The sequence below is a fragment of the Penicillium cataractarum genome (genome assembly GCF_028827025.1).
Source record: "Penicillium cataractarum strain IBT 29864 chromosome Unknown utg000001l, whole genome shotgun sequence".
In the NCBI taxonomy this organism is placed as follows: domain Eukaryota; kingdom Fungi; phylum Ascomycota; class Eurotiomycetes; order Eurotiales; family Aspergillaceae; genus Penicillium; species Penicillium cataractarum.
This window is the reverse complement of record NW_026622737.1, coordinates 204,924-225,179: the sequence shown is the minus strand read 5'-3', so window position 1 is coordinate 225,179 and position 20,256 is coordinate 204,924. Positions and strand designations below refer to the sequence as shown.

Below are 20,256 nucleotides of genomic sequence, written 5' to 3'. Positions count from 1 at the left end.
ATCAGCAATGGGGCGCGGGGCAGCCCTACCGTGTACCACCACCTACTCTCTACCATCATTTTATGATAATCTAAGATTAAGTGATTGGCTATAAAGCCAGTTGAATAAGCAAACCTGGTGCAGTTTACACCACCTCTGTCATCACAGCGGAATCTCTCAGTCCAAAAACAGTGGCGTGAGCATCGAACTAGATCATAGCCGAGGTTTCGCCATGCTTTATAGAGTTATGTTTCTTCAAGAGTCTAATTATGCGTGAATAGCGATAGGCTTACCCCAGATATAGGACGGTATAAGGTATCGCATAAAGTCTACATAGTCGGCATTTCGGTCGGAATCTCGCCCACCGATGTCGTACGACCTACTTGAGGGAGTCGAAGCTCGGGAGAAAGACCAGACCACGCGGGGTGATCGACGTGAGTCTTCGGTTCATCGTCAAGCCGGTGATCGTCGCTGACGCTGGCAACATTTATGACGATTGTGGTTGGTCCGTTGGAACATGTGGGACCCGCTTCACATGTGAAGAACCATTTATGCGCTCGAGACTCGAAAGCCATTTTGTTGAGCTGGAATGGAGAATTGGAGGCACCCGTGATCAAAATTGCATAAATAAACTATCTTCTAGGTAGGGTCTAGCTTGATGGAAGAAATGCGCCATAGAACCTGACAGTATCAGCCCGTGACTATGTTCTAGCCTATTTACGGAAGATATATTTATGGCGCGGGTCAACCCTTGTAAGCCAACTCACCAGTGCGTCAAGCAATCATGGTAATGCTCCCAATAGTTTCTGTACCCTAGTCATGCACACAAAGCTGCGTTTTCACTCGGACTTGAGGAAATAAAATGATTCGGTAGACCGAGTCATGTCTACGCAGCCCACCAAGCCGAAGCGTTTACATATACCCCTCATCTTCTGGACCACGAATATAGTTCTTTCCAATCTGCTTAAGTTTCATCTGTTATCTATTCTTTAGTAATCGGTGAATACCAGAAGACTTTGGGACTCTATTATTACCGTTTTAAAAAATGGCCTCTGAAGCCGATATCGTTGCGACGGTCGACGTTTGTTTCGTCTGCGAACAAATGGCCAGAAGAAAACTCGGGAGAATCCATCAGAACCTGCCGAGTCAACCACAATCCAAGGCGACAGATACATGCATCCTTTGTGCTAGGCCTTTCTGCGAAGCGCATAAATCCAAGAAACCGGAGGAAGAGCCTGTTTGCGAAATCAATCACCGGTCTTATCACAAAAACCATCCGAGATTACCTGGGATTTTCCCTACAATAGAGTCACGCAAGGAAGCACTTGCTCTGAACTTTGAGTTGCAAGGTATTCGTTAACATCTAAGCCCCGGGACAAAGGAAAGAGCATTGATCTTTATTTAGGGACTCTTCCGCAAGTCCAAATGCCCTAGGAAGATCCTCACGCCGTATACTGAGAAGCTGCATAGCACAGACAAGATGCCGATGTCAGAGAATTAAGATAGCATACTTCAAAGTTGAGTGGCTACGTGGCTACGTATATCTACTATTCAAGATTCTACACTGTTACGTAGATCAAGTTTGGCCTTGCTACCCAAGAATTGCCCTTTAATTCAAATAACATTTAAAAATAAGCAAATAATTCATTTATACATTCTGATCCTGACGTCCGCTCAACTAGAGCGTACATTCCCGTCCAGTTCTTATGTTTCAACAACACTCTGCCAAAAAACTTCAAGCCTGGGCCTTGATATAAGGAATACCAGTCAACTTGAAAGCCCGCTCGCTGAACTCAGGGTCGTTAAGCGGCCTGTCACGGTTGTGAGGGTCCTCCTTGCCATCCCGCTGGGCAACATTGGAGCCAGTGTGCATCGCGTTGGGCCAGTGAGTGGTACCCACACGGCGGTCGAACGCATCCTTCTTCCGGATCAGGTCGTCTTGCGTCGCATCAGCGACGGGCATGAAGCATGTGTAGATGGCGAAGCGGGGCTGGCTGTTCTTCGGGCTGAGGTTGTAGTGGGGAGTGCGAGAGTCCCAGAGCAGGAGATCGCCAGGCTCGGCGCAGACCTTCTCCCACTTGCAGCCGCGGTCTTCCAGCCACTTCATGCCACGGTCAGTGAAGCCGTACCACTCCGGGGTCCAGGCGGGAATGCGCTCTTCGTCGGCCATGTCGCGGTGGAATTCTTCGGAGACGAGGTGTCCGCCCTTGCAGACGATGAGGCCGCCGTCCTCGGGGCCGTTGGGGAGCAGGTTGACGAGACCCTGCATGCAGCGGAAGCCGTGCTTCTCGGGGTTCTGGTCCTGGTGCGGCCAGGGCTTGTTGGGGGCGATATCGGTACGGCTGTTTTGGTTTCTTGAATTAGTATGGACGAGTGATTGATCGTTATATAGGTGGACGTACTTGGGGAACTGGAAGTTGATAGCGTCGAAGGAGACGATCAGATCCTCGTCATCGTAGATCTTCTCAAAGGCGCCGACAACGCCGGGCTCACTGCGAACACCCCAGACAAAGTTCTCGTGGGGAAGGCCGTAGTGCAAGCACATGCCCTTCTCGTTGATCACGGGCAGCTTATCCTTGTGCACGGTGGAAAGGTCGTTGCGATCGAATCCAAGCTTGCTGAAGGGAGTTTAGTCATTGTATCCTCAAAGACTGAAATATTTCCAACTTACAAGTTCTCGAGCCAGGTGTACATCTCATCAGCGTACTTCAGAGCCTTCTCGCGAGGGATAGCGCCCTTGACGACTGCGAAGCCGTTGCGCGCCAGCTCGTCGCGGAAATCGCCAAACTGGTGGTCGGTACCATCCAGGCGCATGCGGCCAAAGCCGTGCAAGTTGGGGTTGGCCTGAACGGTCTCGGTGACGGTAGTAGTAGCCGACATTTTTGATATAATAATTATGTGTGATGTGTTTTCGTCTCGAATGCCTCTTGATTATCGTGTTTCTTATGGAGATTTCTCCAGACGTTTATAATAGTCGTCGCGGCTCTCTCGGATGAAAACAAGTTAGGCAAGCTCCGAGGCGAATGCCCACACTTGTTTCAAACTAGCTAATCATAAGACCAGTCATGATTATCTTCATTGGCCGCGATCTCTCGTTGAGGATCTCCTGGCCCCAGTCTTCGGAAGGTGGGGGAAGTGGAGGTGGGGGAGCGACAACCTCGGAGGAAGTGGACGAGTGGCCCACGGGAGTTTTGTCGAAGTCAGTGCTTCTCAAAAGGCGGGGATAGCGTCAAATAGAGAGACATTGGCTGGATTTGTCAACAAACAGAGATATCATCAAACTTGGGTAGATCAATATGCCTCCTTTTCGCATTGTCATCGTGGGTGGCGGAATTGCTGGCTTTACCGCAGCAATTGCTCTGCGTGGACCAAACCGACAAATCACCGTTCTTGAGCAGTCCAGACTGAACAAGGAAATCGGTGCTTTGATCTCACTGCAACCAAATGCCTCTAGAATTGTCGAGTCTACTTGGGGACTTAAGAAGGAACTGGCTGAGGCCAGAGCAATCGTTGATGAAGGTTTCCGTGTTTACAACACCGACGGAGTTTTGGTCAACACCGTGCCTCTATTAACCAAGACAGAATTCGGTGCCGACCGTCTGTGTTTCCATCGGAGGGATCTCCATGATCAGTTCAAGCAAGCTGCAGTTTCTCCCGATCGCGCTGGCGATCCGGTGACAGTCCGAGTCGCTTCGCGCGTGGTGGACTGCAGTCCGCTGGATGGCACGGTCACTCTTGAAGGAGGAGAGGTAATCACGGCAGATTTGATCGTTGCTGCCGATGGAATGTGAGTTAATATGGCAAAACTTTTTATTGTTTAAGATCCCTTATACGCTAATCACCGCGGTATACAGTCACAGCGTAATTCGGAAACATGTCCTACAGGATGAGCCATCTCCATTGCCCACGGGGCATTCTGGTGAGTTCCCGATGTATCCAATTTTTCGAAACGGTTAAAACTCATTTACTTACCGCAAAAATCTAGCCTATCGTCTTATGGTATGTCTTGAAACAGCCAGAGCTCAGTTGTGGTTATACTAACAACTCGTCAGATTCCCTCGGAGACTTTGGAGAAGGAGGAACCTGAATTCTGCTCTAAAATCAACCCTCGTGAGCCCTTCACCTCTATGATGGTCGCCCATAACTGTCGTCTAGTTATGGGTCCTGGCAGGCAAGGTGAGGTTTATGGTATTACTGCGTTGGTGCCAGACGGTAAGTCAGAAACCCAGTCAGTACAGGAGTCCTGTCACTAATCAGTGCGACAGAGCAAATGAATGAGGATCCTGGTGCAAAGCAATCCTGGGTTTCCGAAGGAAGCCTGGAAAAGATGCTTGAGACCTTCTCAGAGTTCCCAACGTGGGTAACGAGTGTATTCAAGTACGAAATGCCTCTTTCCGTCGTTCTCATTTCGGTCGCTAATAGCTAGCAGGCACTCTGCCGATCTCGGATTGTGGCAATTGCGTGACTTGGTAAGTGTTGCATTTTTTTGGACCAATAACGACGTGATTTACTGACAATGTTAAAGGACTCACTGGAGGGCTGGCATCGTGGCCGAGTCATTCTCATTGGCGATGCAGCTCACGCCATGCTTCCCACACAAGGCCAGGGAGCTAGTCAAGCAATCGAAGATGCAGAGGCTTTGGGAGCCTTTTTCGAGAGTATTAGCGAGACGCCTTCGGCGGATGCTCTCTCGGAGATTCTAGAGGTAAGTCCTTCACTCTATTGCCTTGATATAGTTCTGGAAAGTCTGCTAATCTTTTGGGAATATAGAATATTTTCCAAGCTCGCTACGCCCGAGTCAGCCTCATCCAAGCATATAGTAGAGAGGCGGCGAAGCCAGCTGCTGCAAAGAAAACGGTTACTTTGTAAGAAAAGACCTTGTATCGTGGAGGTAGAGACTTGATTACTGACCCTTTAATAGGAGACCGGATGAGTTTATGAAGTTCAATTGTATGTATCGGGGGGCCAAGGCGTGGAGCAACGAGGAGATCCCTGCATCAGCTTGAGCTTGATTAGCTACTTCTACTAGCAAGGTTTGAAGCTGTGTACTTGATATGATCTTTTGTCGTATATCATGAAAGAAATGAAATGTAAAATCAGAGGATAGGTTGTACTTATTCCAAGGATGTGTAGTTTTCCTTCATTTAATAGCTGTTTTCTATCCTCTCTATGATCCCCTCTCCAGAGTTAATTGTAAATGTACTTTCGGGTAAACTCCGGTAATGGAGATGAATTGATTGGACAGCACTGACTAGTACAGAAAGCAAGAGTAAGCGGTAATAGGCGTTTCCTAAGAGAATAAAGTCTCCCAGTATGTAGACCTCCTATACCAGGCTGGCCCCCGCAAACTGGAGAAAAACAGGTTGACCCACATTTGCCCCGAATTTGCCGACGCCTCGTTCAAAAGTCTGCTTAATAGCAAGACGCTGAATGGCCCGAGGCTGTTAGTTGTCACTGGTCAGTCTTTAATTTTAGCTCTGCGCGACACTTTGACCAGTTCAGCCATCGGCAAGTCGTGGCCCGCAAATTTCTTCGTCTTCCCGATCGGCCGCCTTCGGCCCTCCGCACATAAATCAATGCCTCGTCCACTTTTGTCTTCCCCACTTCCCCGTCCCATCATGCCCGAAAGTCCGGAGAACACTCGACGTTCCCCGCGTAGGGCCGTCAATCACCACTGTCCCCATTGCGATAAGGCGTATGAACGTCCAGACCATTTGGCGCGTCATCTAGATTCACGTCAGTCAGTCCGATCAGAATATATACGGGATCTCCTAGAAGGCTGAGAGTGCAGAATTGATCAGATCGCAACGAGCGCGTCTACCAATGTCCGACGTGTCAACGCGGTTTCAATCGCCGGTATGTCACTCTGACCAGCTATCTACGTCGTAGGGCTGTCAGCTAACAATAACCAGAGATGTCTTGCAGCGACACCAGGCAGTCCACGAAAAAGATGAAGCAGACGGCAAAACTTCAACGAGAAGGACCAAGGAGCGCGCAATCGAAGCTTGTGAAGCTTGCGCGACCGCAAAATTAAGCTGCGATAACGAAAGACCCTGCAAAGTACGCCCTTCAGCTGAATTTCAAAGAGTAACCCCCCCCGCTCTGACAAGCTTGTAGCGATGTAATTCAAAGCAAATACAATGCGTCCCCAGATCCAAAGGCGGGCGTCGCTCAAGCGAGCGTCTTTCCTATCCAATTTCCCTCCCACCATACTCTCCGCAAGTAGGAGGCCCGCCGCCAGACATGTCCACTCTGACAGCGACCCCCGAATCTGGGCCATCAGAATTCAGCGTGCCGCCACCATCAGAGTCATTCTCGGGGAATGCGCTTGAAATCTACGATCCGAACGTCGCTTCAGCGGGCGAGATGGCTTTAGAGGCATTTATCCCCCACAGAAATGTGCAGGCGTATTCACCCCTCAACGGATTTCCCGCATTCTTCGAACAAGTGATGCTCCCAGGTCTCGAGGCCGACGATGATGTAGTCCACGATACACAACAGCCACGAGTGTTTGATTTCATGCAGGACACCGATTTCACCTTTTCAGATACCGACATCTTTGGCACAGATTTTATCCCGGACTTGGATAAGGTACTCGATGTTCCAATGGCTTTCACTGGATTCGAGGACCCTCAACAATCCCCGCTAGACGACCAGGAATCCGCGAGTCGGCGTGCCGCAGCATTTGGACGTTCTTTGTGGTGAGTTCAGTGGGAGAATTTGCTATCTAGACCAAATTTATTCTAACTCTTCTAGGCTTTGGGTGCCTGAGAAAAATCAACACGGCTTCAGCGAAGAGAGACGCATTCCCTTACGCGACAGTGACAGTATTCCATCCTCACATAAAAATCGCTTGGACGCAATAAAAATTCCCGGGAAGCTCTCATATCAAGCCCGTGATGATATCTTGAAGCTGGTCTTACGCACCGGAGGCTCTCGACTCTCGGTGACGACGTTCCCATCTGCAGACTATCTTGACACACTGATTAAGATCGGCATTGGGAAGCGAACTGAGACGGACGCCTGGATCCACCCCTACACTTTCCATGATCCAGTATACCAACAGTTGCGTCCAGAACTGCTCACGGCTTTGGTTGCGGCGGGATGTGTGTGCTGTGGAATGCCCTCTATTAACAAGACTGGTATCATTTTGCAGGAAATTACTCGAGTGGGCCTCGCACAACTAGTAAGTCGTTCCAAATTAACCATTCAAGGCCGCTGTACGATTGGCTAACCGCCTGTCTATCTAGGTTGAGGAAGACAACAGTGTACTCCGCGATCTTCAATACTTGCAAGCTTCAATGATATGGCTCGATATTGGAATTTTCTGTGGCTATACTCGGAAGATGCAAATTGCTGAAAGCTATTTGCAACCACTTTGTACGGTGGGTTTGACACCTGAAATTCTACCGAATTTCATGCTGACCATACCAGGCGGTGCGTCGTGGTGCGGCTTTTGACAGGTCAACATACACGCTCATTACCCCATATACATTCGGCAACGACGATGAATCATTACAACGAGCATGGTATGCTTGGGTACGACAGGAATCACTCAAGAGGTATATAAAAAAATTTCCCTTGGTCTTGCTTCAAGAACTGACCGAATTAGACTTGTGTATCATTTGTTCGGTCACGATGTGGAAGCGGCCACGGCCATGAATCGACCCGCCATAATTTCCTACACAGAGCTAACGCTCCCATTCCCATCGGCCAGAGATCTATGGCTTGCTCCTACCGCCGAGGCCTGGCGGGATACTTGGACAGCCAAGTACCGGTTGACGGGTTGCTCCGAACTGAATTTACGTGATCTATTGTCAGACCCGTCATTGATGAGTCAACTACCCCCCGAATTAGATCTGGAAATTGCGAGATCTGCTCTTCTGCAAGGTCTCGCTCTACAAGTGTGGGAGTTCCGTCAACAAATGCTTCTATCTCAGACTTCTCGATCTGGACCGCGTGCGACAACTCGGTTGTGGTTACAAAGTCGACAAGAAGATTTGTATGTGTTGTGCCCTCTTACATCTACTAATAAAATAATCTAACACCTGCATCTCTAGATATACAACTATTCGAGCCGTGCAGGAAGACTCCCCAAGCGTACCACCGGTCACGACATTGTTGAGCGAGTTCGTGATGATGTACCTCCACATTGACATTGATGCAATCCAGCGCTTCGTCGGAAAGATGGGCGAGATAGATGCGCGCCGCGCTTATCCTGGACTTCGGGACTGGAGCCGGACGAAAGAAGCACGGTCCGCCATCTGGCACGCCGGCCAAATGCTTCGAGCGGCCCGGAATGTGGCCGCCTATCAGTTCCGCGGCTTCGACTCCTTGGCTATCTATCATGCCGCGCTAGTTCTGTGGGTTTACGGATTGATTCAATGTGGCGAGACTAAGCGACTCGAGGTGACCACCCCCATGAGTGAAGCCGATTTGACGCCACAAGTTGCCCTGGATGGACCCGAGGACCAAGTGACCAAGTCCTTCTTGGGCCACGGCGTTGGCCGGCCCGGATTGATGATGCCGCAGTCCCGTGGGGGCACCGAAGGAGACGTCAAGGTTTTCTGTGAATTGAGCAAGCCTCGAGCAGTCATGGCGGTGGCGCGACAGGTGTTTGAAGGGAATTGCCCACTTCCCTTGCCGGATGATATACTTCCACCGATGATTCAAAACCTGTGTTCTCTTATTGAGGATCTGGGCAACCTACGATGATGATACTATACGATATTAGATGCCGAATGAATAAACCGTGTACCATATAGATCGACCAAATTGTGCATTACACCGTATATCTATGAATACTTGAGTTTCCGTCCAGACAGAACGGATCAACTTGTTAATTAACAACTGCCGACCGACAGGCCAATCAGCGACCAACAATTTGTCGGCATGTGGGCGATCCACCCCCACGGGGAATGGGAGTTTGCCCCAACTTTGACTTTTGACAACTCGGCATGAACGGGGGAGAATCCACCCCAGGGATCGCTTGCCAATTTCTCCCCAGTCACAATCTCCAGCACGTTCCCCAACCTATGTCCATGCACCGACCGAACTAGACTTTCCCCCGCGCGTGATGGCGGTATCAGTGTGGAGGGGCCGATGACATTAGCTGGCAGCCTGGCACAGAAAAAGGCACAGCTTCGCCATTATCTCGTCGTTTCTTCTTCTTTTTTTTCTTCGGAGCCGCTGCGCGTCCAGACATTCACCCCCCGTCTCTGGCCCTCAGTGGAATATCATCATGGCTACTACTCTCGACCAGAAAGTCAAGATCGAATTCGTGGAGGATGTGGAGCCGCAGACTGTCAAGACTGGCGAGCTCCTCGTCGATGCGGCTGGGGAGATTCAGCGGTTGCCCGTTCCTAGTGCCGATCCCAATGATCCTCTCAATTTCACCGTGTGGGAGAAGACTGGTGTGATTTTCAGCTGCTGCTGGTTCTCTATCATGTCTCTCTCCATCGTTGGAGGTCTGGGATCCATTTTGAGCATCTTCTTTGGTCTGTATATGCCTCAGGGTTACAGCTCGACGCAAGTTGTTTGGCTGGGAACGTTCCCCTCGTTATTTGTTGGTGTTGGTGAGTATATATAAGTATTATTTCCTGAAACGGTGACATGGTATGGCTAATACGGCCAGGAAACTATCTTATTCTTCCCTTGGGCTTGGTGTACGGTCGTCGACCTACTGCCATTGGATCAATCATGGTTCTTTTTGTTGCGACTATTGGATGTGCTGTGTCACAGACATTTGAGCAACATCTTGGTCTGCGATGCCTCCAAGGTTTGGCAACGGGTGCTACCGAGTCGGTTAGTGGATCTCACATATCATCTGCAACATGCATACAAACTAACAGTCTTGTCTAGCTTCTTCCTTTGATGCTTTCCGAAGTGACCTTTGTCCACCAGCGTGGTCTTGTGTTTGGTGTCTACTGGGCAACTCAGAATGTGGTCACCAGTTGCCTGAACATTGCGTCTTCCTACGAAGCCGCAGCTCTGGGCTGGCGCTGGTTCTACTGGGTCTATGTTATCGCCGTTGGTGTCGGGCTTATCATTGTGATCTTCAGCGGTTTCGAGACTCGCTACGAGCGTCGCGCCCAGCTCGTCAACGGGCGAGTTGTTGTCACCGACCAGTTTGGTGTTACCCAAATCCTGGAAGGTCAGCAGGCTCAGGAGTATATGCTCGCGCTGGAGGCCGAGGAGCAGGAAATTCCCGACGAGGCACGGCCCAAGAAGTCATACAAGGAGATGCTTGCCCCGTGGACGAAGCAATCGAAGCGTCCAGTGAAGACCATCCTGATGGCCTGGTTCCACATGTTCGAAGCCTTCAGCTCCCCCGGAATTCTGTACTCGACCTTGTTGTCCGCTGTGGTTCTGGGTTGCACTGTCGGCATGTCCTTGACTTATGACACCGTGCTGCAGGAGAACTATGGCTGGGCTGCCAAGAATGTTGGCTTGATCAACTTGGGAGGTGTGTTCGGTGGCTTCGGAGGCATGCTCTACGCTGGTGTGTTTGGCGATTGGTTCATTCTGCGCCTGGCCAAGCGCGCTGGTGGTGTCCACACACCCGAGCATCGCTTGATTCTCCTGGTCTTCCCTGGCATTCTGACGGTTGCTTCGCTTCTTCTGTACGGTTTCACCGCTAATGGCAATGCCACCTGGGGTGGCCCGTACATGGGATGGACTGTCTTGCAGGTGGCATTCGTCTCGGTGCTTATTCTGTCAACTTCTTTCGCTGCCGAGGCGTGGGAGAAGAATCCCGGCCCTGCCCTCGTGGCAGTTGTCGGTACAAAGAACATCATCGCGTTCGGTATCAGTTATGGCTTGAGCCCAATGGTTGCCAGATACAGCTACCCTGTCGCTATGGGAATTCTGACTGCCGTTGCTGGAGGAGTCTTCCTCTTGGGTATCCCTGTCTATTTTTTCAATCCTGCGGTAAGTTCTCGCGAAAATTACCGGGCATTATTACTTCAAATACTGACTTTATTGACTAGTGGCGCCGCTACATGCAACGCCAGGAGGCCAAGAACTAAGCAGGAGCCCACGATTGTCAGGGTCTGCATGTGATTATTATCACATCTCACTGACTGCCGTGTGGCTTTGCTTAGCTGGCAAAACAGCTCCTTTTATGATCGTATGCCGAGTACATCATGTGGAGATAATGTAGTAGTAGTACTATAGCTATTCTGTAGAAGTAGATAGAATTGTCGAATGCGACTCGCCCCGGGCTATTATTTATTTGATTTATCCGTAGAGTCGACTTGGCTTTCTTTATTCAAATCCTTATCTCTTATAAAAGAAAATGAAAAAAAGTACCAAAACAAAAGCATACAACAGCCCGGATTCGTATGTGGTCACCCACCATCGTACCAACTGGCCGGCGTGTGGCTTCTGCTCAATCGATTCTCGGGTGGGTGTCGCCCGAGTCAGCAGGGTGAGGGTGATATAGACGGGGTGACTTGGACATCGAGGTCGACCTTTAGTGGTGGCGAGAAGGGTGCTTCTGGATATAGCGGTGAGGATGCTATCTACTGGTTCCACGATTTCAGCCACGAGTATAGTATGTGACTATTAATGGTGACTACCGTACTTGACAGTAGGATATTAAGCTAGCGGTGGATTTGGCCGAGAATATTTGAAGCCAAAGCAAGGCCTAACAAAAAAATTCTATACATAATGCAGAATGTCATTGAATGTGCCCGTACCAAATGTGCTGGATCGTTTCCATCACTTTCTTTCGTGCATAGTCCTTGTTACGTAGCCACACTCCCGGCTGGACAAAATACGGTGTTTCTTTCAAATGAATGGGCCTCATCAACGACAACAACTCAACCATGCCATCTATTCCCTCGAGTCGGTACAAGCCCTCAATTTTTAGCGGCGGTTTCTGATAAATGTACTGAAGTGCCAATGCTGCCGATGCTGCCATGATAGGCGTGGCAATAGAAGTTCCCGATCGACAACGGGTCGGAGATTTCTCTTCAGTGCCATGTCGAGTCCAAGGCCCAGTGACGTTCACGCCAAGGGTACTAAGCCCTTTCTTGTGTTCATGGCTTGGGTTGAATCTCTGAAGCTCTCCCTGAGAGGAGGCAGCGAAAACGGGAAATACCATCATCGCTCTTGCTGGATACGTCACCGAATAGTCATCGGTTGGGCCATTGTTGGAAGCAGCTGCGAAAATGAAGACCTCTCGAGTCATTGTGGCCGTTTTGATAGCGCGTTCCACGGACTCGGGTATATTCTTCCAACCCAAAGACATACTGATAATGTGAACACCCCAATGTTCCGGATCACTAGCATAGTTGATGGCCTCTTGAATAAGTCTTTCGAATTTGGCAAATGGAGAGAAGCGGACGTACCTCTGCTACTGCATCAGGATTACTGATCTCGCCGTCATCGTCAACCACCCGGGCTACGTATACCTTCGCATTTGGCGCGAGGCGTAGAAGAAGCGATGCAGCATGAGTGCCATGTCCATGTGCATCCTCGTCTCCTTTTTTCCCCGGTAGGAAGCTTTTGCATTCGTTGATAGATTCACGTCGAGATTGAGTGCTGCCAGTTCGTATTTTCTCGTCGAAGTAGGGGTGACCGAGATCAACTCCAGTATCCAATATAGCGATCCGAATCTTGTCATTGACTTTCGAGAGCGGCATCCAAGAATGAACAACGCTTTCAACCTCTCTTAACCACTTCTCGGACGATGCATCCCTATTTCAAGAGTCAGCTTCCATCGGATCGTACACTGTTCAGATAAGGAAACATACTGCTCATTGCCATACTCGTTGTGACAAATGGCCCCTTTCTCTAGTTGGATGAAAGAGTGAATTGATGGACTACATGAACTGGCACGGGATCGTGTCCCATCTGTTGAAGGTTTGATCTTATCTGCAGCGAAGCTGGTAATTTTTAAACCCCTCCCATGCCCGAAGATTTCTTGTGCAGGCTTTAGTAGCTGGTCAACTGAACCGTGGATTAGCAAATCATTATCCAATATATGTGGACTACTCACCTGGGGTCCGTGAGGGATTAGTTGCCCCTTCTTCTGCTAGCGTTTGTAGCTTCCCCACTAAGCTCGCAAGGTCAACTGTTCAAAGAATATTAAAAAGCGTCCCTAGAATGTTGCAACGAAAGGGCCCCCAACCTGGAAGTATAGATTGTGGCTCGTCATTCACTAGCCTTTGAGAGCTCTCCTTCTTCTCCGACAGTAAAGGAGTCATAGCGGTCTCATCAGAGGTCGCTGAGGTAGGCTGGAGCGCGTCCAAAATCACTTTCTGGTGCTCTGAAGGTGTGCGTGGCTTCAAATCAGTCGTGCTTGAGTATTGATTGGAAGGGATCGCATCCTTCCTCGCTTCGTTCGCCACGGCTTTCGTGGTGGACTCTTGAGCCCCGTAAATAGCCTCCCTCACCATCTCTTGCTGTTCTTGCGGAAAATCATTTGTAGTCATCACAAACAAAGTGTTCTCCAGCAAAATTAATGCCTGTTGGTGTTCACCCAATGACGACAATTCGACTCCAACCCTATAGCTGGTCTGCAAGGTCCATTCGTGTTCTAAGCCATATTCCCGACATTCGAGTATCTTCAAGTTAGTACGCAGTAATGATAATGCCGCCTCGTGATTGCCTAGCTTCGTATTATTATCGGCAAGTGTCTCTCGTAAAATAAGAAGCTCCTCGTCGGTAGAATCAAGGAACTTCTCTTTCTCGCTCAGAACTTCAAAATCCAGCTTAATGCATTCCTTGAGATTGCTGAACTTGCTGAAATCGGTGGGATCGCTGAGATCGCTTAGATGCTCGAAACATCGCGCCGCTCCATCTTTGAGGCCCAAGAGATCGGTATCTGCTGGTCTTTCGGGATAGATTTTCACGAAGGCCAAACGTGCAATCGTGTAGCAGGCAAGTGCGCTCTTGTAGTTCTTCCGAGCCCAAAATTCTTCAGCAACCCGGGCGAGGTGCACATAATCATCTTGCTCTTCCATCAGTCTGGGCGCGAGAGGTCTTCATCAAGGTCGATCTGATCATCAAGTCGTCGTGGTGCTTTGTTCAAAACCTGGTCTAGATTCGGCTCATGAAGACATATTCGTCGAAGTGGTAAATGAAGGGGAATATTGCCAGTGACGACGCGTGAAGTGCGGGGTGCTAAATCTACCTAAGCGGCCTAGTCATTGGGTCGCAGACCTCCACTGTCCAGTCAGTTAGCACGTTCGCTTACTCACAGTGGACTTCTTAACTAACTAGTTAGTTATTACCCGTCCGAGGCTCAGCCCCTATTAAACTGATACTCATACTACTCTTTGTGGTTCCTCAATTCTCCAAACTGCCTTGGTAGATGCTGCAGATATCGTACAGCCCAAGACCGAGCAAGATCAATTCTCGATATTGTTTGTTTACCCTGATGACGCTGCTCATCACTCCTGAAACGCCATGTAGACGTCTGTCTGGAAAATACCTTCACAACAAGTCTAACGCTGATGGATAGACAATGACGAACAATAGCTTGAATAAAGTATAGAGCATCGTAAATACAGAGAGACTCGGTTACTTCGAGCTCACAGCAGGTAGACTGTAACACTCGCACTCAACCCCATCTTCTTCGTCTACTGCTGTCAAAGGACGCCCAAACTCTCGCAGGTCATTATTACCTAAATCCGTGTCAGCAATCCCGTCAATTTCAACATCGTCTTCAAATTCCGCCCCATGTTCGCCATCTTTGAGTGTAGATAGATCATTCTCCAGTCCATACGCGGCGCCTTTGGTATAGTTCGCTGTCTTGATAAGTCCACGTTTTTGACTGTAGTATATTTCCCTCAGGCGATATGCAAACACGAAATCAGTTGAGTTCGAGAATGCAGTACCTTCACGCTGTGCGGAAGAGGGCTCTAATTTTGGCCCGGCTTGTAGCGGTACTCCTAAAGTCGTCAAATCAACCCCTATATCCAGATTCATCCCTTGCTTCTTGGTCGATAAAGACTGCATATTTGCCCCAATTGCGATTTTGATGCCCGTGATCATGTAGATATTTTTCTCAAAGTTCTGTTGCGACAGAGCTTTCAGCGTCTGCGGGTGACGAAGGCTTTTTTCGATATACTCAATCGTAGGATTGAAGTAATCTGTATTTAGTCGCGAGATGTACATGTAGGAGCTGTTGGATCGAGAGGATAGGAAGCCAGCTTCGCCTCCAAGAATGGACAGTCCTAAGAATCGCGACCACACTCCGTAGTTCCTGCTTGACTCTTTCTCGATCAAGGTCTGGAAGGCGGTTTTAGAGGAATGGAATATCTCAGCTGGTGGCAATCTTGATACCGTGTTGATTGCGCTCTCAGGGTCAAACGGCGAGGTGATTATCTGTCCCAATGCGACCGGACCATTGGAAGGACAGTCAAAATTGGGCATCAAAAGGTATGACTTTTTTGTTCCTGCCATCTTCCAGGCGTGCTGATGATCGCTGAGGTTTTGGTCTGTGGTGGATAAAATAATTTCCCAGGACTCCGTCTTGGGGGTAGACAGAAGCCTCTGGCTACGACGAAGGCATTTTCACAATGACAAAGTGCGTAAGCTGCCTAAGTCATGCGGGGTTGGGAGGGGGCTTTTCTGTCATGAGGCCAAATATCACTATCAATGGGGCCGGCGATTTCGGGCATTCCGCAGCCATCCCCCGAGCGCTACGGTGGCTTGGGCCAATCGAATTGCCAATTGGTTGTTCCCAGGATGCAGCGTGCATTAGTCTTGCAGAACTACAAGCGTCAGTGTCCCCACATCTGGATGTTAAAACAAGTTCTATGGTCCAATATACGGACCCCTGCCGTACTTGCATGTCACGAACGTGCTGGTCAATGCAATGGCGCGTAAGAACCAAGGGCAATTGAACCGATGAAGACTGACCCCTCTCGCTTTTTTTTCAGCCCCTCTCGTTTGTGTCCTAATTGCATTGGATTTGAGAATATATAGTATGCAGCCTGGTCAGAAGTGCCTTGACGGCATGTCGAGGCCAGTGGGGAATGAATGGCACCTGTGGTGCAAGAACTCACCTTGACGATAACCGAGTCGACTTCAACATTTGTGACAATTTTTCCTTTTAGCAGTGATCAAGCTCGGACTACAGCAAACTATGTCACTCAGACATTGGCTTACCCTACTACAACGATCGTTGTAGTCGATATTGCGTCAACTCCGACTAGCACATCGTCGACTTCACCTAGCTCGCAGGGAGGACTCACAGGATCGGAAAAGGGCGCCATTGCTGGCTCTATTCTGGGCCTTTTTCTCATTCTGATTCTTTTCTATTGTTGCTGTTGTTGCGGATCATCGTCCTCTCGGTCATCCTATGGAGAAACTAGAACAAAACGAACTTCTCCTAAATCCTATCACAGTGAGCGATCATCCACAGGGAGCTATCCTCCTCCAGATCTGGAAGTCTTGGAGGCTCAGAACACCTCCATTTCGAATGAGAATCTGGCGTCGAACAAACTTTTTACAAAGCCCAATCAACCCGTGACAGAGACTACTCTAAGATCAGTGCCGACGAAGCCAGATGTCAAGACTGTGAACATAGTTGATGCGGGAAATCAGCCGTCTGCCAAGAATGTTAAAGAGGCCACAACTAAGAAGAAGTCACAGCTCCCCACGGGCGCCGCTGCACCCAACAACAATAATGCACCTTCAAAGACAGAGCCACCCTCGAAGATAGAGCCATCTTTGAAGAGGGAGCAAGCTTCAAAAAAAGAGACACCTTCCAAAAAAGGGACACCCTCGAAAGCAGTGCCGCTTTCGGAGACAGAGATACCTTCGAACACGAAATCACCTAAAGATATCAACGAGCAAGAGAGCGCAGAGGCAAACCCTTCTCCCGATGAAGAGAAATCCCAACCTAAGTCGCCGGGCGGCCCGACTGAAATTCCTCTGACAACTGATCCTCTATCATCCAAACATTCCGCCCACTCTAGCGACAAACCCTCCCCAGATACTCAGTCGGATCAGGGTCAACCACCACCAACGAAACCGAAAAAATATCCTTCACCGCCGCCGACTCCCCCTCGCCCTCAATTGATCGAGATTCGCAGTCCTGAGACACAAGATTTACCGACCCTATACAGGAGGAGTCTTGGCTATACCGATAATACAAGAATTACTCGAGACGATCCGTTGAGGCCCGGGATATTCTTAGTGAGAAAAATGGAACGGAAGAGTAGATGGGGTGCTTGGACCGGATCTGGGGAGGTTACTAGGCCTTCGACGCGAAGAAGCAAAAGCACTAAGCGAAGGGACAATCAAGACGAAAAGCCCTTATAATGATGAGTGAATAGCATTTACTTATCATCCATACCTGGATAAGCCACTGTAAATAGTCATTTGTGTATCGAATTATACATCGCTATTCATTTGTGGCGCAGCAGATAGACGATCAAATTATGTGGATTCTAGCCACTACCTGCATCACTTCAGTTGGCATAAAATCTAAAATTGGGTATTGACTTGCTCTTAATTTTGCTGAAGAGCTGAGCATTTACCACTTCAAGGATTTTATTACCTGATCACACCGGGGATTAAAGACAGACTTACACGCCGGTACATCGTTGGGTCATATACCTCTGTGTGGAACAGACTTGGAATATTGGATACTAGCCACGGCGGACCCATTAAAACCAATGAAGCGCATTACAAGCTATCTGCGTAGCCTCCTCGATCATTGAGGCGAGATTCCTCATAGTCTGGCAATGCCCATTTTTCCATCCACTCGCATTTCAGGATGTCATGTGCGGTCCACCGCTTCTTTGGCTCAAAACACAACATCAATCGCAACATATTCATAGCAGCCGCTTTCTCCTCTGAATCAAATACGGGTACCAGAGCCTTCAGTCGTTGCAGTTGAATATGATTTTCCAAGCGCTCACCCCAGGAGCTCACTTGTCGACCCTGATTTGGTAGTCCGCTTTCATCGTAATACTCATGCCTCGCCTCCCATTTCTGCTGCCACTGTCGAGGTAATTCCCCTAGAGTGTCAACCTGTTCCGCTGTGATGTCATCCGGCGTGGCAAGTGTATCCTCAAATAATGGACGCTGGCCCAGTTTTATCCATATACAACACGCAAGAGTCCAGATGTCAGCAGGGAAGGAAAGGCCCAATTCTGGCTCAAAACGGGCTTCAGGCGGCAGGAAGGATAGAGGGGCGTGCGAGCTATATCGATACTCTGCCGAGGGCTGGACGGCCTCCCCCAAATCACCAAGTAAGGCTCTAGATTCCGAAGTCGTGAATAGCTCCGAAGCTTTTCCAAGCCAGATCGGAGGGACGACTTTAGATGGAATGCCAGACGGGAGTAATTGGCCATCAAGACGAACAACTGGTTCAAATGCAGGTGAACCAAATTGTTCGTATAGCTGCTCGATGGACAGTTGGTTGAAATCGGCCGGGAGACGTAGAAAGACATTGCCAATGTGAAGATCTGATGTGTCGACAGCATATTAACGGATTGCTATCTATCGTAAAACATGAAGGATTGACCTCCGTGAACAACTCCTTGGCTGTGGATATAATCGATAGCCAGTACAAGTTGTGAAATAAGTAAGCGAGCTGTTTGGGCTTGAAATATGCGTCATTACAATCCGTCCTTTGCACTGGAGATACTACACCTTGCTATGGCTGTCACATAGCAAGGATGGTTACCGTTGGGGCCGTGTAGGACAAAGTTGTCTTGAACGGAAGGTATCATTGCCCTTCCCGGATGGTCGAGTGGGGTACATTTGCTAAGATAATCGAGGACATGCACCTCTCGAGCGCTTGACTCGGCAGTCCCAACCTTGATTGCCACAAATTCAGCAGACTGAGAGTCTTGGCAGAGCCATGTGGTTGAATATGTTCCATAGCCTAATTTATGGGCTACTTGATACCGGGACTGAAGACTATCACCTATCATTATAGGGTGATATCCACCGAGCTGGTACTTTTCGATTCTCTCGACTTCCTCAACGGGTACATATTGAAAGGGAAGTGTAGCAGAGCCAGCGCAAGATGAGACATTCTTGGAAACCATGTTTAACGTGAATGCATGCCTGCGAGAGTAAGGACAACAAAGCGGAATGAAGAAAGCCTGATAGAGCCGATGCGTGGAGCCTTGTCGATGAGACCAGAGAGAATTCTGTGACCTACTTGTGAAAGCCATTACCGAAAAATTGCGTTCTGTTAATAATCATAAATCATTGAGAGATCCTAGGAGATTAACATTCCATGGGGCCAGACTATGGAGCGGCAGCTTTCCACTCTGCCGGCTTGTATATCAGCAATCACAACCTTGTTTGCAAATATTATAGCATGTATAATGCCCGCAAATCCGAGACGAACCTTCCACAGATCGCATTTCACCCCTATGGCTTTCCATCACGCTGGTATCAGGTGCAGTTACAACCAGTCATGCAGTCACGTGACCCTATTTACCTTCGTCGACGTGTACGAACCTTACATCAAAAAGTAAGGCGAAAGGATTACTTTTTACCTCTTGACACTGATATAATATTTAGGGGATTAATAGAAAAACCCCCCCCCCGGCTTGAAAATGCCTGAATTTTCGGGTTCTCAAGGCATCAAGGCTATCAACTTCTTTTCTGCCACAAGTTCTGCCAGTACTCCCTCTCCGCCTAAATTCTGCTATCCTTTCTGCTTATCATCTACTATCACCCCTACGCCCACCATGGTTTGTACGGTTACTATAGTTACCCTTAGGATTACCCTTAGTATTTATGAGAGGGAAAGAAACATGGTGGTGTAAGGGGGGTTAAAGAAAGTGAAAGATTGGTGGTGGTAGTGGTAGTGTTGACTTAGTGATAGTGGTGGATCTTGGAGGTAGGCGATGAGGGCGGTGAGGGCGGTGAAGAAGATGGTGAGGGGGTGGTAGAAAGCGGTGAGGGCGGTGAAAGGGGAACTATGGAAAAATATTATGGAATCTAAAATGATTGCCTTAGTGCCTGAAAGCCCGAAAATTCAGGCATCTTAAGCCCGGGGGGGGGGGGTTTGCCTGATGCAGAGGGGGGGTTTTTCTATTAATCCCCGATATTTATTAATTTCCTTTATTTTTACTTAATCGCAGTTTCTTCTTATCCCGTCAGGTATATAAGCCCGCTGTCCTTTCTCATTATGAATCCACGGGTTTCAAGCAAGAAGATATGATCAATTCAGCAGTCTCGAGCATCATATGCGTCACCTATAACTAATATTTTTAACTCTCAAGTTTAATATTTAGGCAAGAAATATATCATCAGAGTTACGCTTCTTCCCTGGGTTTATTATTTTGGCAT

At 48.8% G+C, this 20,256-nt stretch overlaps 11 protein-coding genes across 11 annotated transcripts; 5 read left to right on the top strand and 6 right to left on the bottom strand.

Moving 5' to 3' along the window:
• Positions 1 to 308: 308 nt before the first annotated feature.
• On the bottom strand, positions 309 to 554 carry N7496_000086 (uncharacterized protein; the record flags this gene model as incomplete). Its single annotated transcript, XM_056693017.1, has 1 exon — positions 309 to 554. One exon carries the CDS (start codon positions 552 to 554, stop codon positions 309 to 311), a length of 246 nt encoding a protein of 81 aa, XP_056559746.1.
• A 1,160-nt stretch (positions 555 to 1,714) lies between these two features.
• N7496_000085 (uncharacterized protein) lies at positions 1,715 to 2,859 on the bottom strand (the record flags this gene model as incomplete). Its single annotated transcript, XM_056693016.1, has 3 exons — positions 1,715 to 2,321; positions 2,382 to 2,597; positions 2,651 to 2,859. 3 exons carry the CDS (start codon positions 2,857 to 2,859, stop codon positions 1,715 to 1,717), a joined length of 1,032 nt encoding a protein of 343 aa, XP_056559745.1.
• A 416-nt stretch (positions 2,860 to 3,275) lies between these two features.
• Positions 3,276 to 3,770, top strand: N7496_000084 (FAD-dependent oxidoreductase; the record flags this gene model as incomplete). The annotated part of the gene is made up of 1 exon (XM_056693015.1): positions 3,276 to 3,770. One exon carries the CDS (start codon positions 3,276 to 3,278, stop codon positions 3,768 to 3,770), a length of 495 nt encoding a protein of 164 aa, XP_056559744.1.
• A 725-nt stretch (positions 3,771 to 4,495) lies between these two features.
• Positions 4,496 to 4,985, top strand: N7496_000083 (FAD-dependent oxidoreductase; the record flags this gene model as incomplete). The annotated part of the gene is made up of 3 exons (XM_056693014.1): positions 4,496 to 4,684; positions 4,750 to 4,844; positions 4,901 to 4,985. The coding sequence occupies 3 exons, from the start codon at positions 4,496 to 4,498 to the stop codon at positions 4,983 to 4,985; spliced, it is 369 nt and encodes a 122-aa protein (XP_056559743.1).
• An 817-nt stretch (positions 4,986 to 5,802) lies between these two features.
• N7496_000082 (Zn(II)2Cys6 transcription factor) lies at positions 5,803 to 8,694 on the top strand (the record flags this gene model as incomplete). Its single annotated transcript, XM_056693013.1, has 8 exons — positions 5,803 to 5,835; positions 5,905 to 6,039; positions 6,097 to 6,680; positions 6,736 to 7,165; positions 7,230 to 7,364; positions 7,414 to 7,541; positions 7,592 to 7,981; positions 8,040 to 8,694. The coding sequence occupies 8 exons, from the start codon at positions 5,803 to 5,805 to the stop codon at positions 8,692 to 8,694; spliced, it is 2,490 nt and encodes an 829-aa protein (XP_056559742.1).
• A 526-nt stretch (positions 8,695 to 9,220) lies between these two features.
• Positions 9,221 to 11,006, top strand: N7496_000081 (uncharacterized protein; the record flags this gene model as incomplete). Its single annotated transcript, XM_056693012.1, has 4 exons — positions 9,221 to 9,554; positions 9,614 to 9,783; positions 9,841 to 10,908; positions 10,968 to 11,006. The coding sequence occupies 4 exons, from the start codon at positions 9,221 to 9,223 to the stop codon at positions 11,004 to 11,006; spliced, it is 1,611 nt and encodes a 536-aa protein (XP_056559741.1).
• A 653-nt stretch (positions 11,007 to 11,659) lies between these two features.
• On the bottom strand, positions 11,660 to 12,626 carry N7496_000080 (S8/S53 family peptidase; the record flags this gene model as incomplete). The annotated part of the gene is made up of 2 exons (XM_056693011.1): positions 11,660 to 12,283; positions 12,333 to 12,626. 2 exons carry the CDS (start codon positions 12,624 to 12,626, stop codon positions 11,660 to 11,662), a joined length of 918 nt encoding a protein of 305 aa, XP_056559740.1.
• Positions 12,627 to 13,084: 458 nt separating this feature from the next.
• Positions 13,085 to 13,949, bottom strand: N7496_000079 (tetratricopeptide repeat protein; the record flags this gene model as incomplete). The annotated part of the gene is made up of 2 exons (XM_056693010.1): positions 13,085 to 13,114; positions 13,146 to 13,949. The coding sequence occupies 2 exons, from the start codon at positions 13,947 to 13,949 to the stop codon at positions 13,085 to 13,087; spliced, it is 834 nt and encodes a 277-aa protein (XP_056559739.1).
• A 559-nt stretch (positions 13,950 to 14,508) lies between these two features.
• N7496_000078 (uncharacterized protein) lies at positions 14,509 to 15,393 on the bottom strand (the record flags this gene model as incomplete). Its single annotated transcript, XM_056693009.1, has 1 exon — positions 14,509 to 15,393. One exon carries the CDS (start codon positions 15,391 to 15,393, stop codon positions 14,509 to 14,511), a length of 885 nt encoding a protein of 294 aa, XP_056559738.1.
• Positions 15,394 to 15,588: 195 nt separating this feature from the next.
• Positions 15,589 to 17,225, top strand: N7496_000077 (uncharacterized protein; the record flags this gene model as incomplete). Its single annotated transcript, XM_056693008.1, has 3 exons — positions 15,589 to 15,815; positions 16,341 to 17,133; positions 17,196 to 17,225. The coding sequence occupies 3 exons, from the start codon at positions 15,589 to 15,591 to the stop codon at positions 17,223 to 17,225; spliced, it is 1,050 nt and encodes a 349-aa protein (XP_056559737.1).
• Positions 17,226 to 17,625: 400 nt separating this feature from the next.
• Positions 17,626 to 18,998, bottom strand: N7496_000076 (kinase-like domain-containing protein; the record flags this gene model as incomplete). Its single annotated transcript, XM_056693007.1, has 3 exons — positions 17,626 to 18,410; positions 18,470 to 18,538; positions 18,593 to 18,998. The coding sequence occupies 3 exons, from the start codon at positions 18,996 to 18,998 to the stop codon at positions 17,626 to 17,628; spliced, it is 1,260 nt and encodes a 419-aa protein (XP_056559736.1).
• Between the last annotated feature and the right edge of the window lie 1,258 nt (positions 18,999 to 20,256).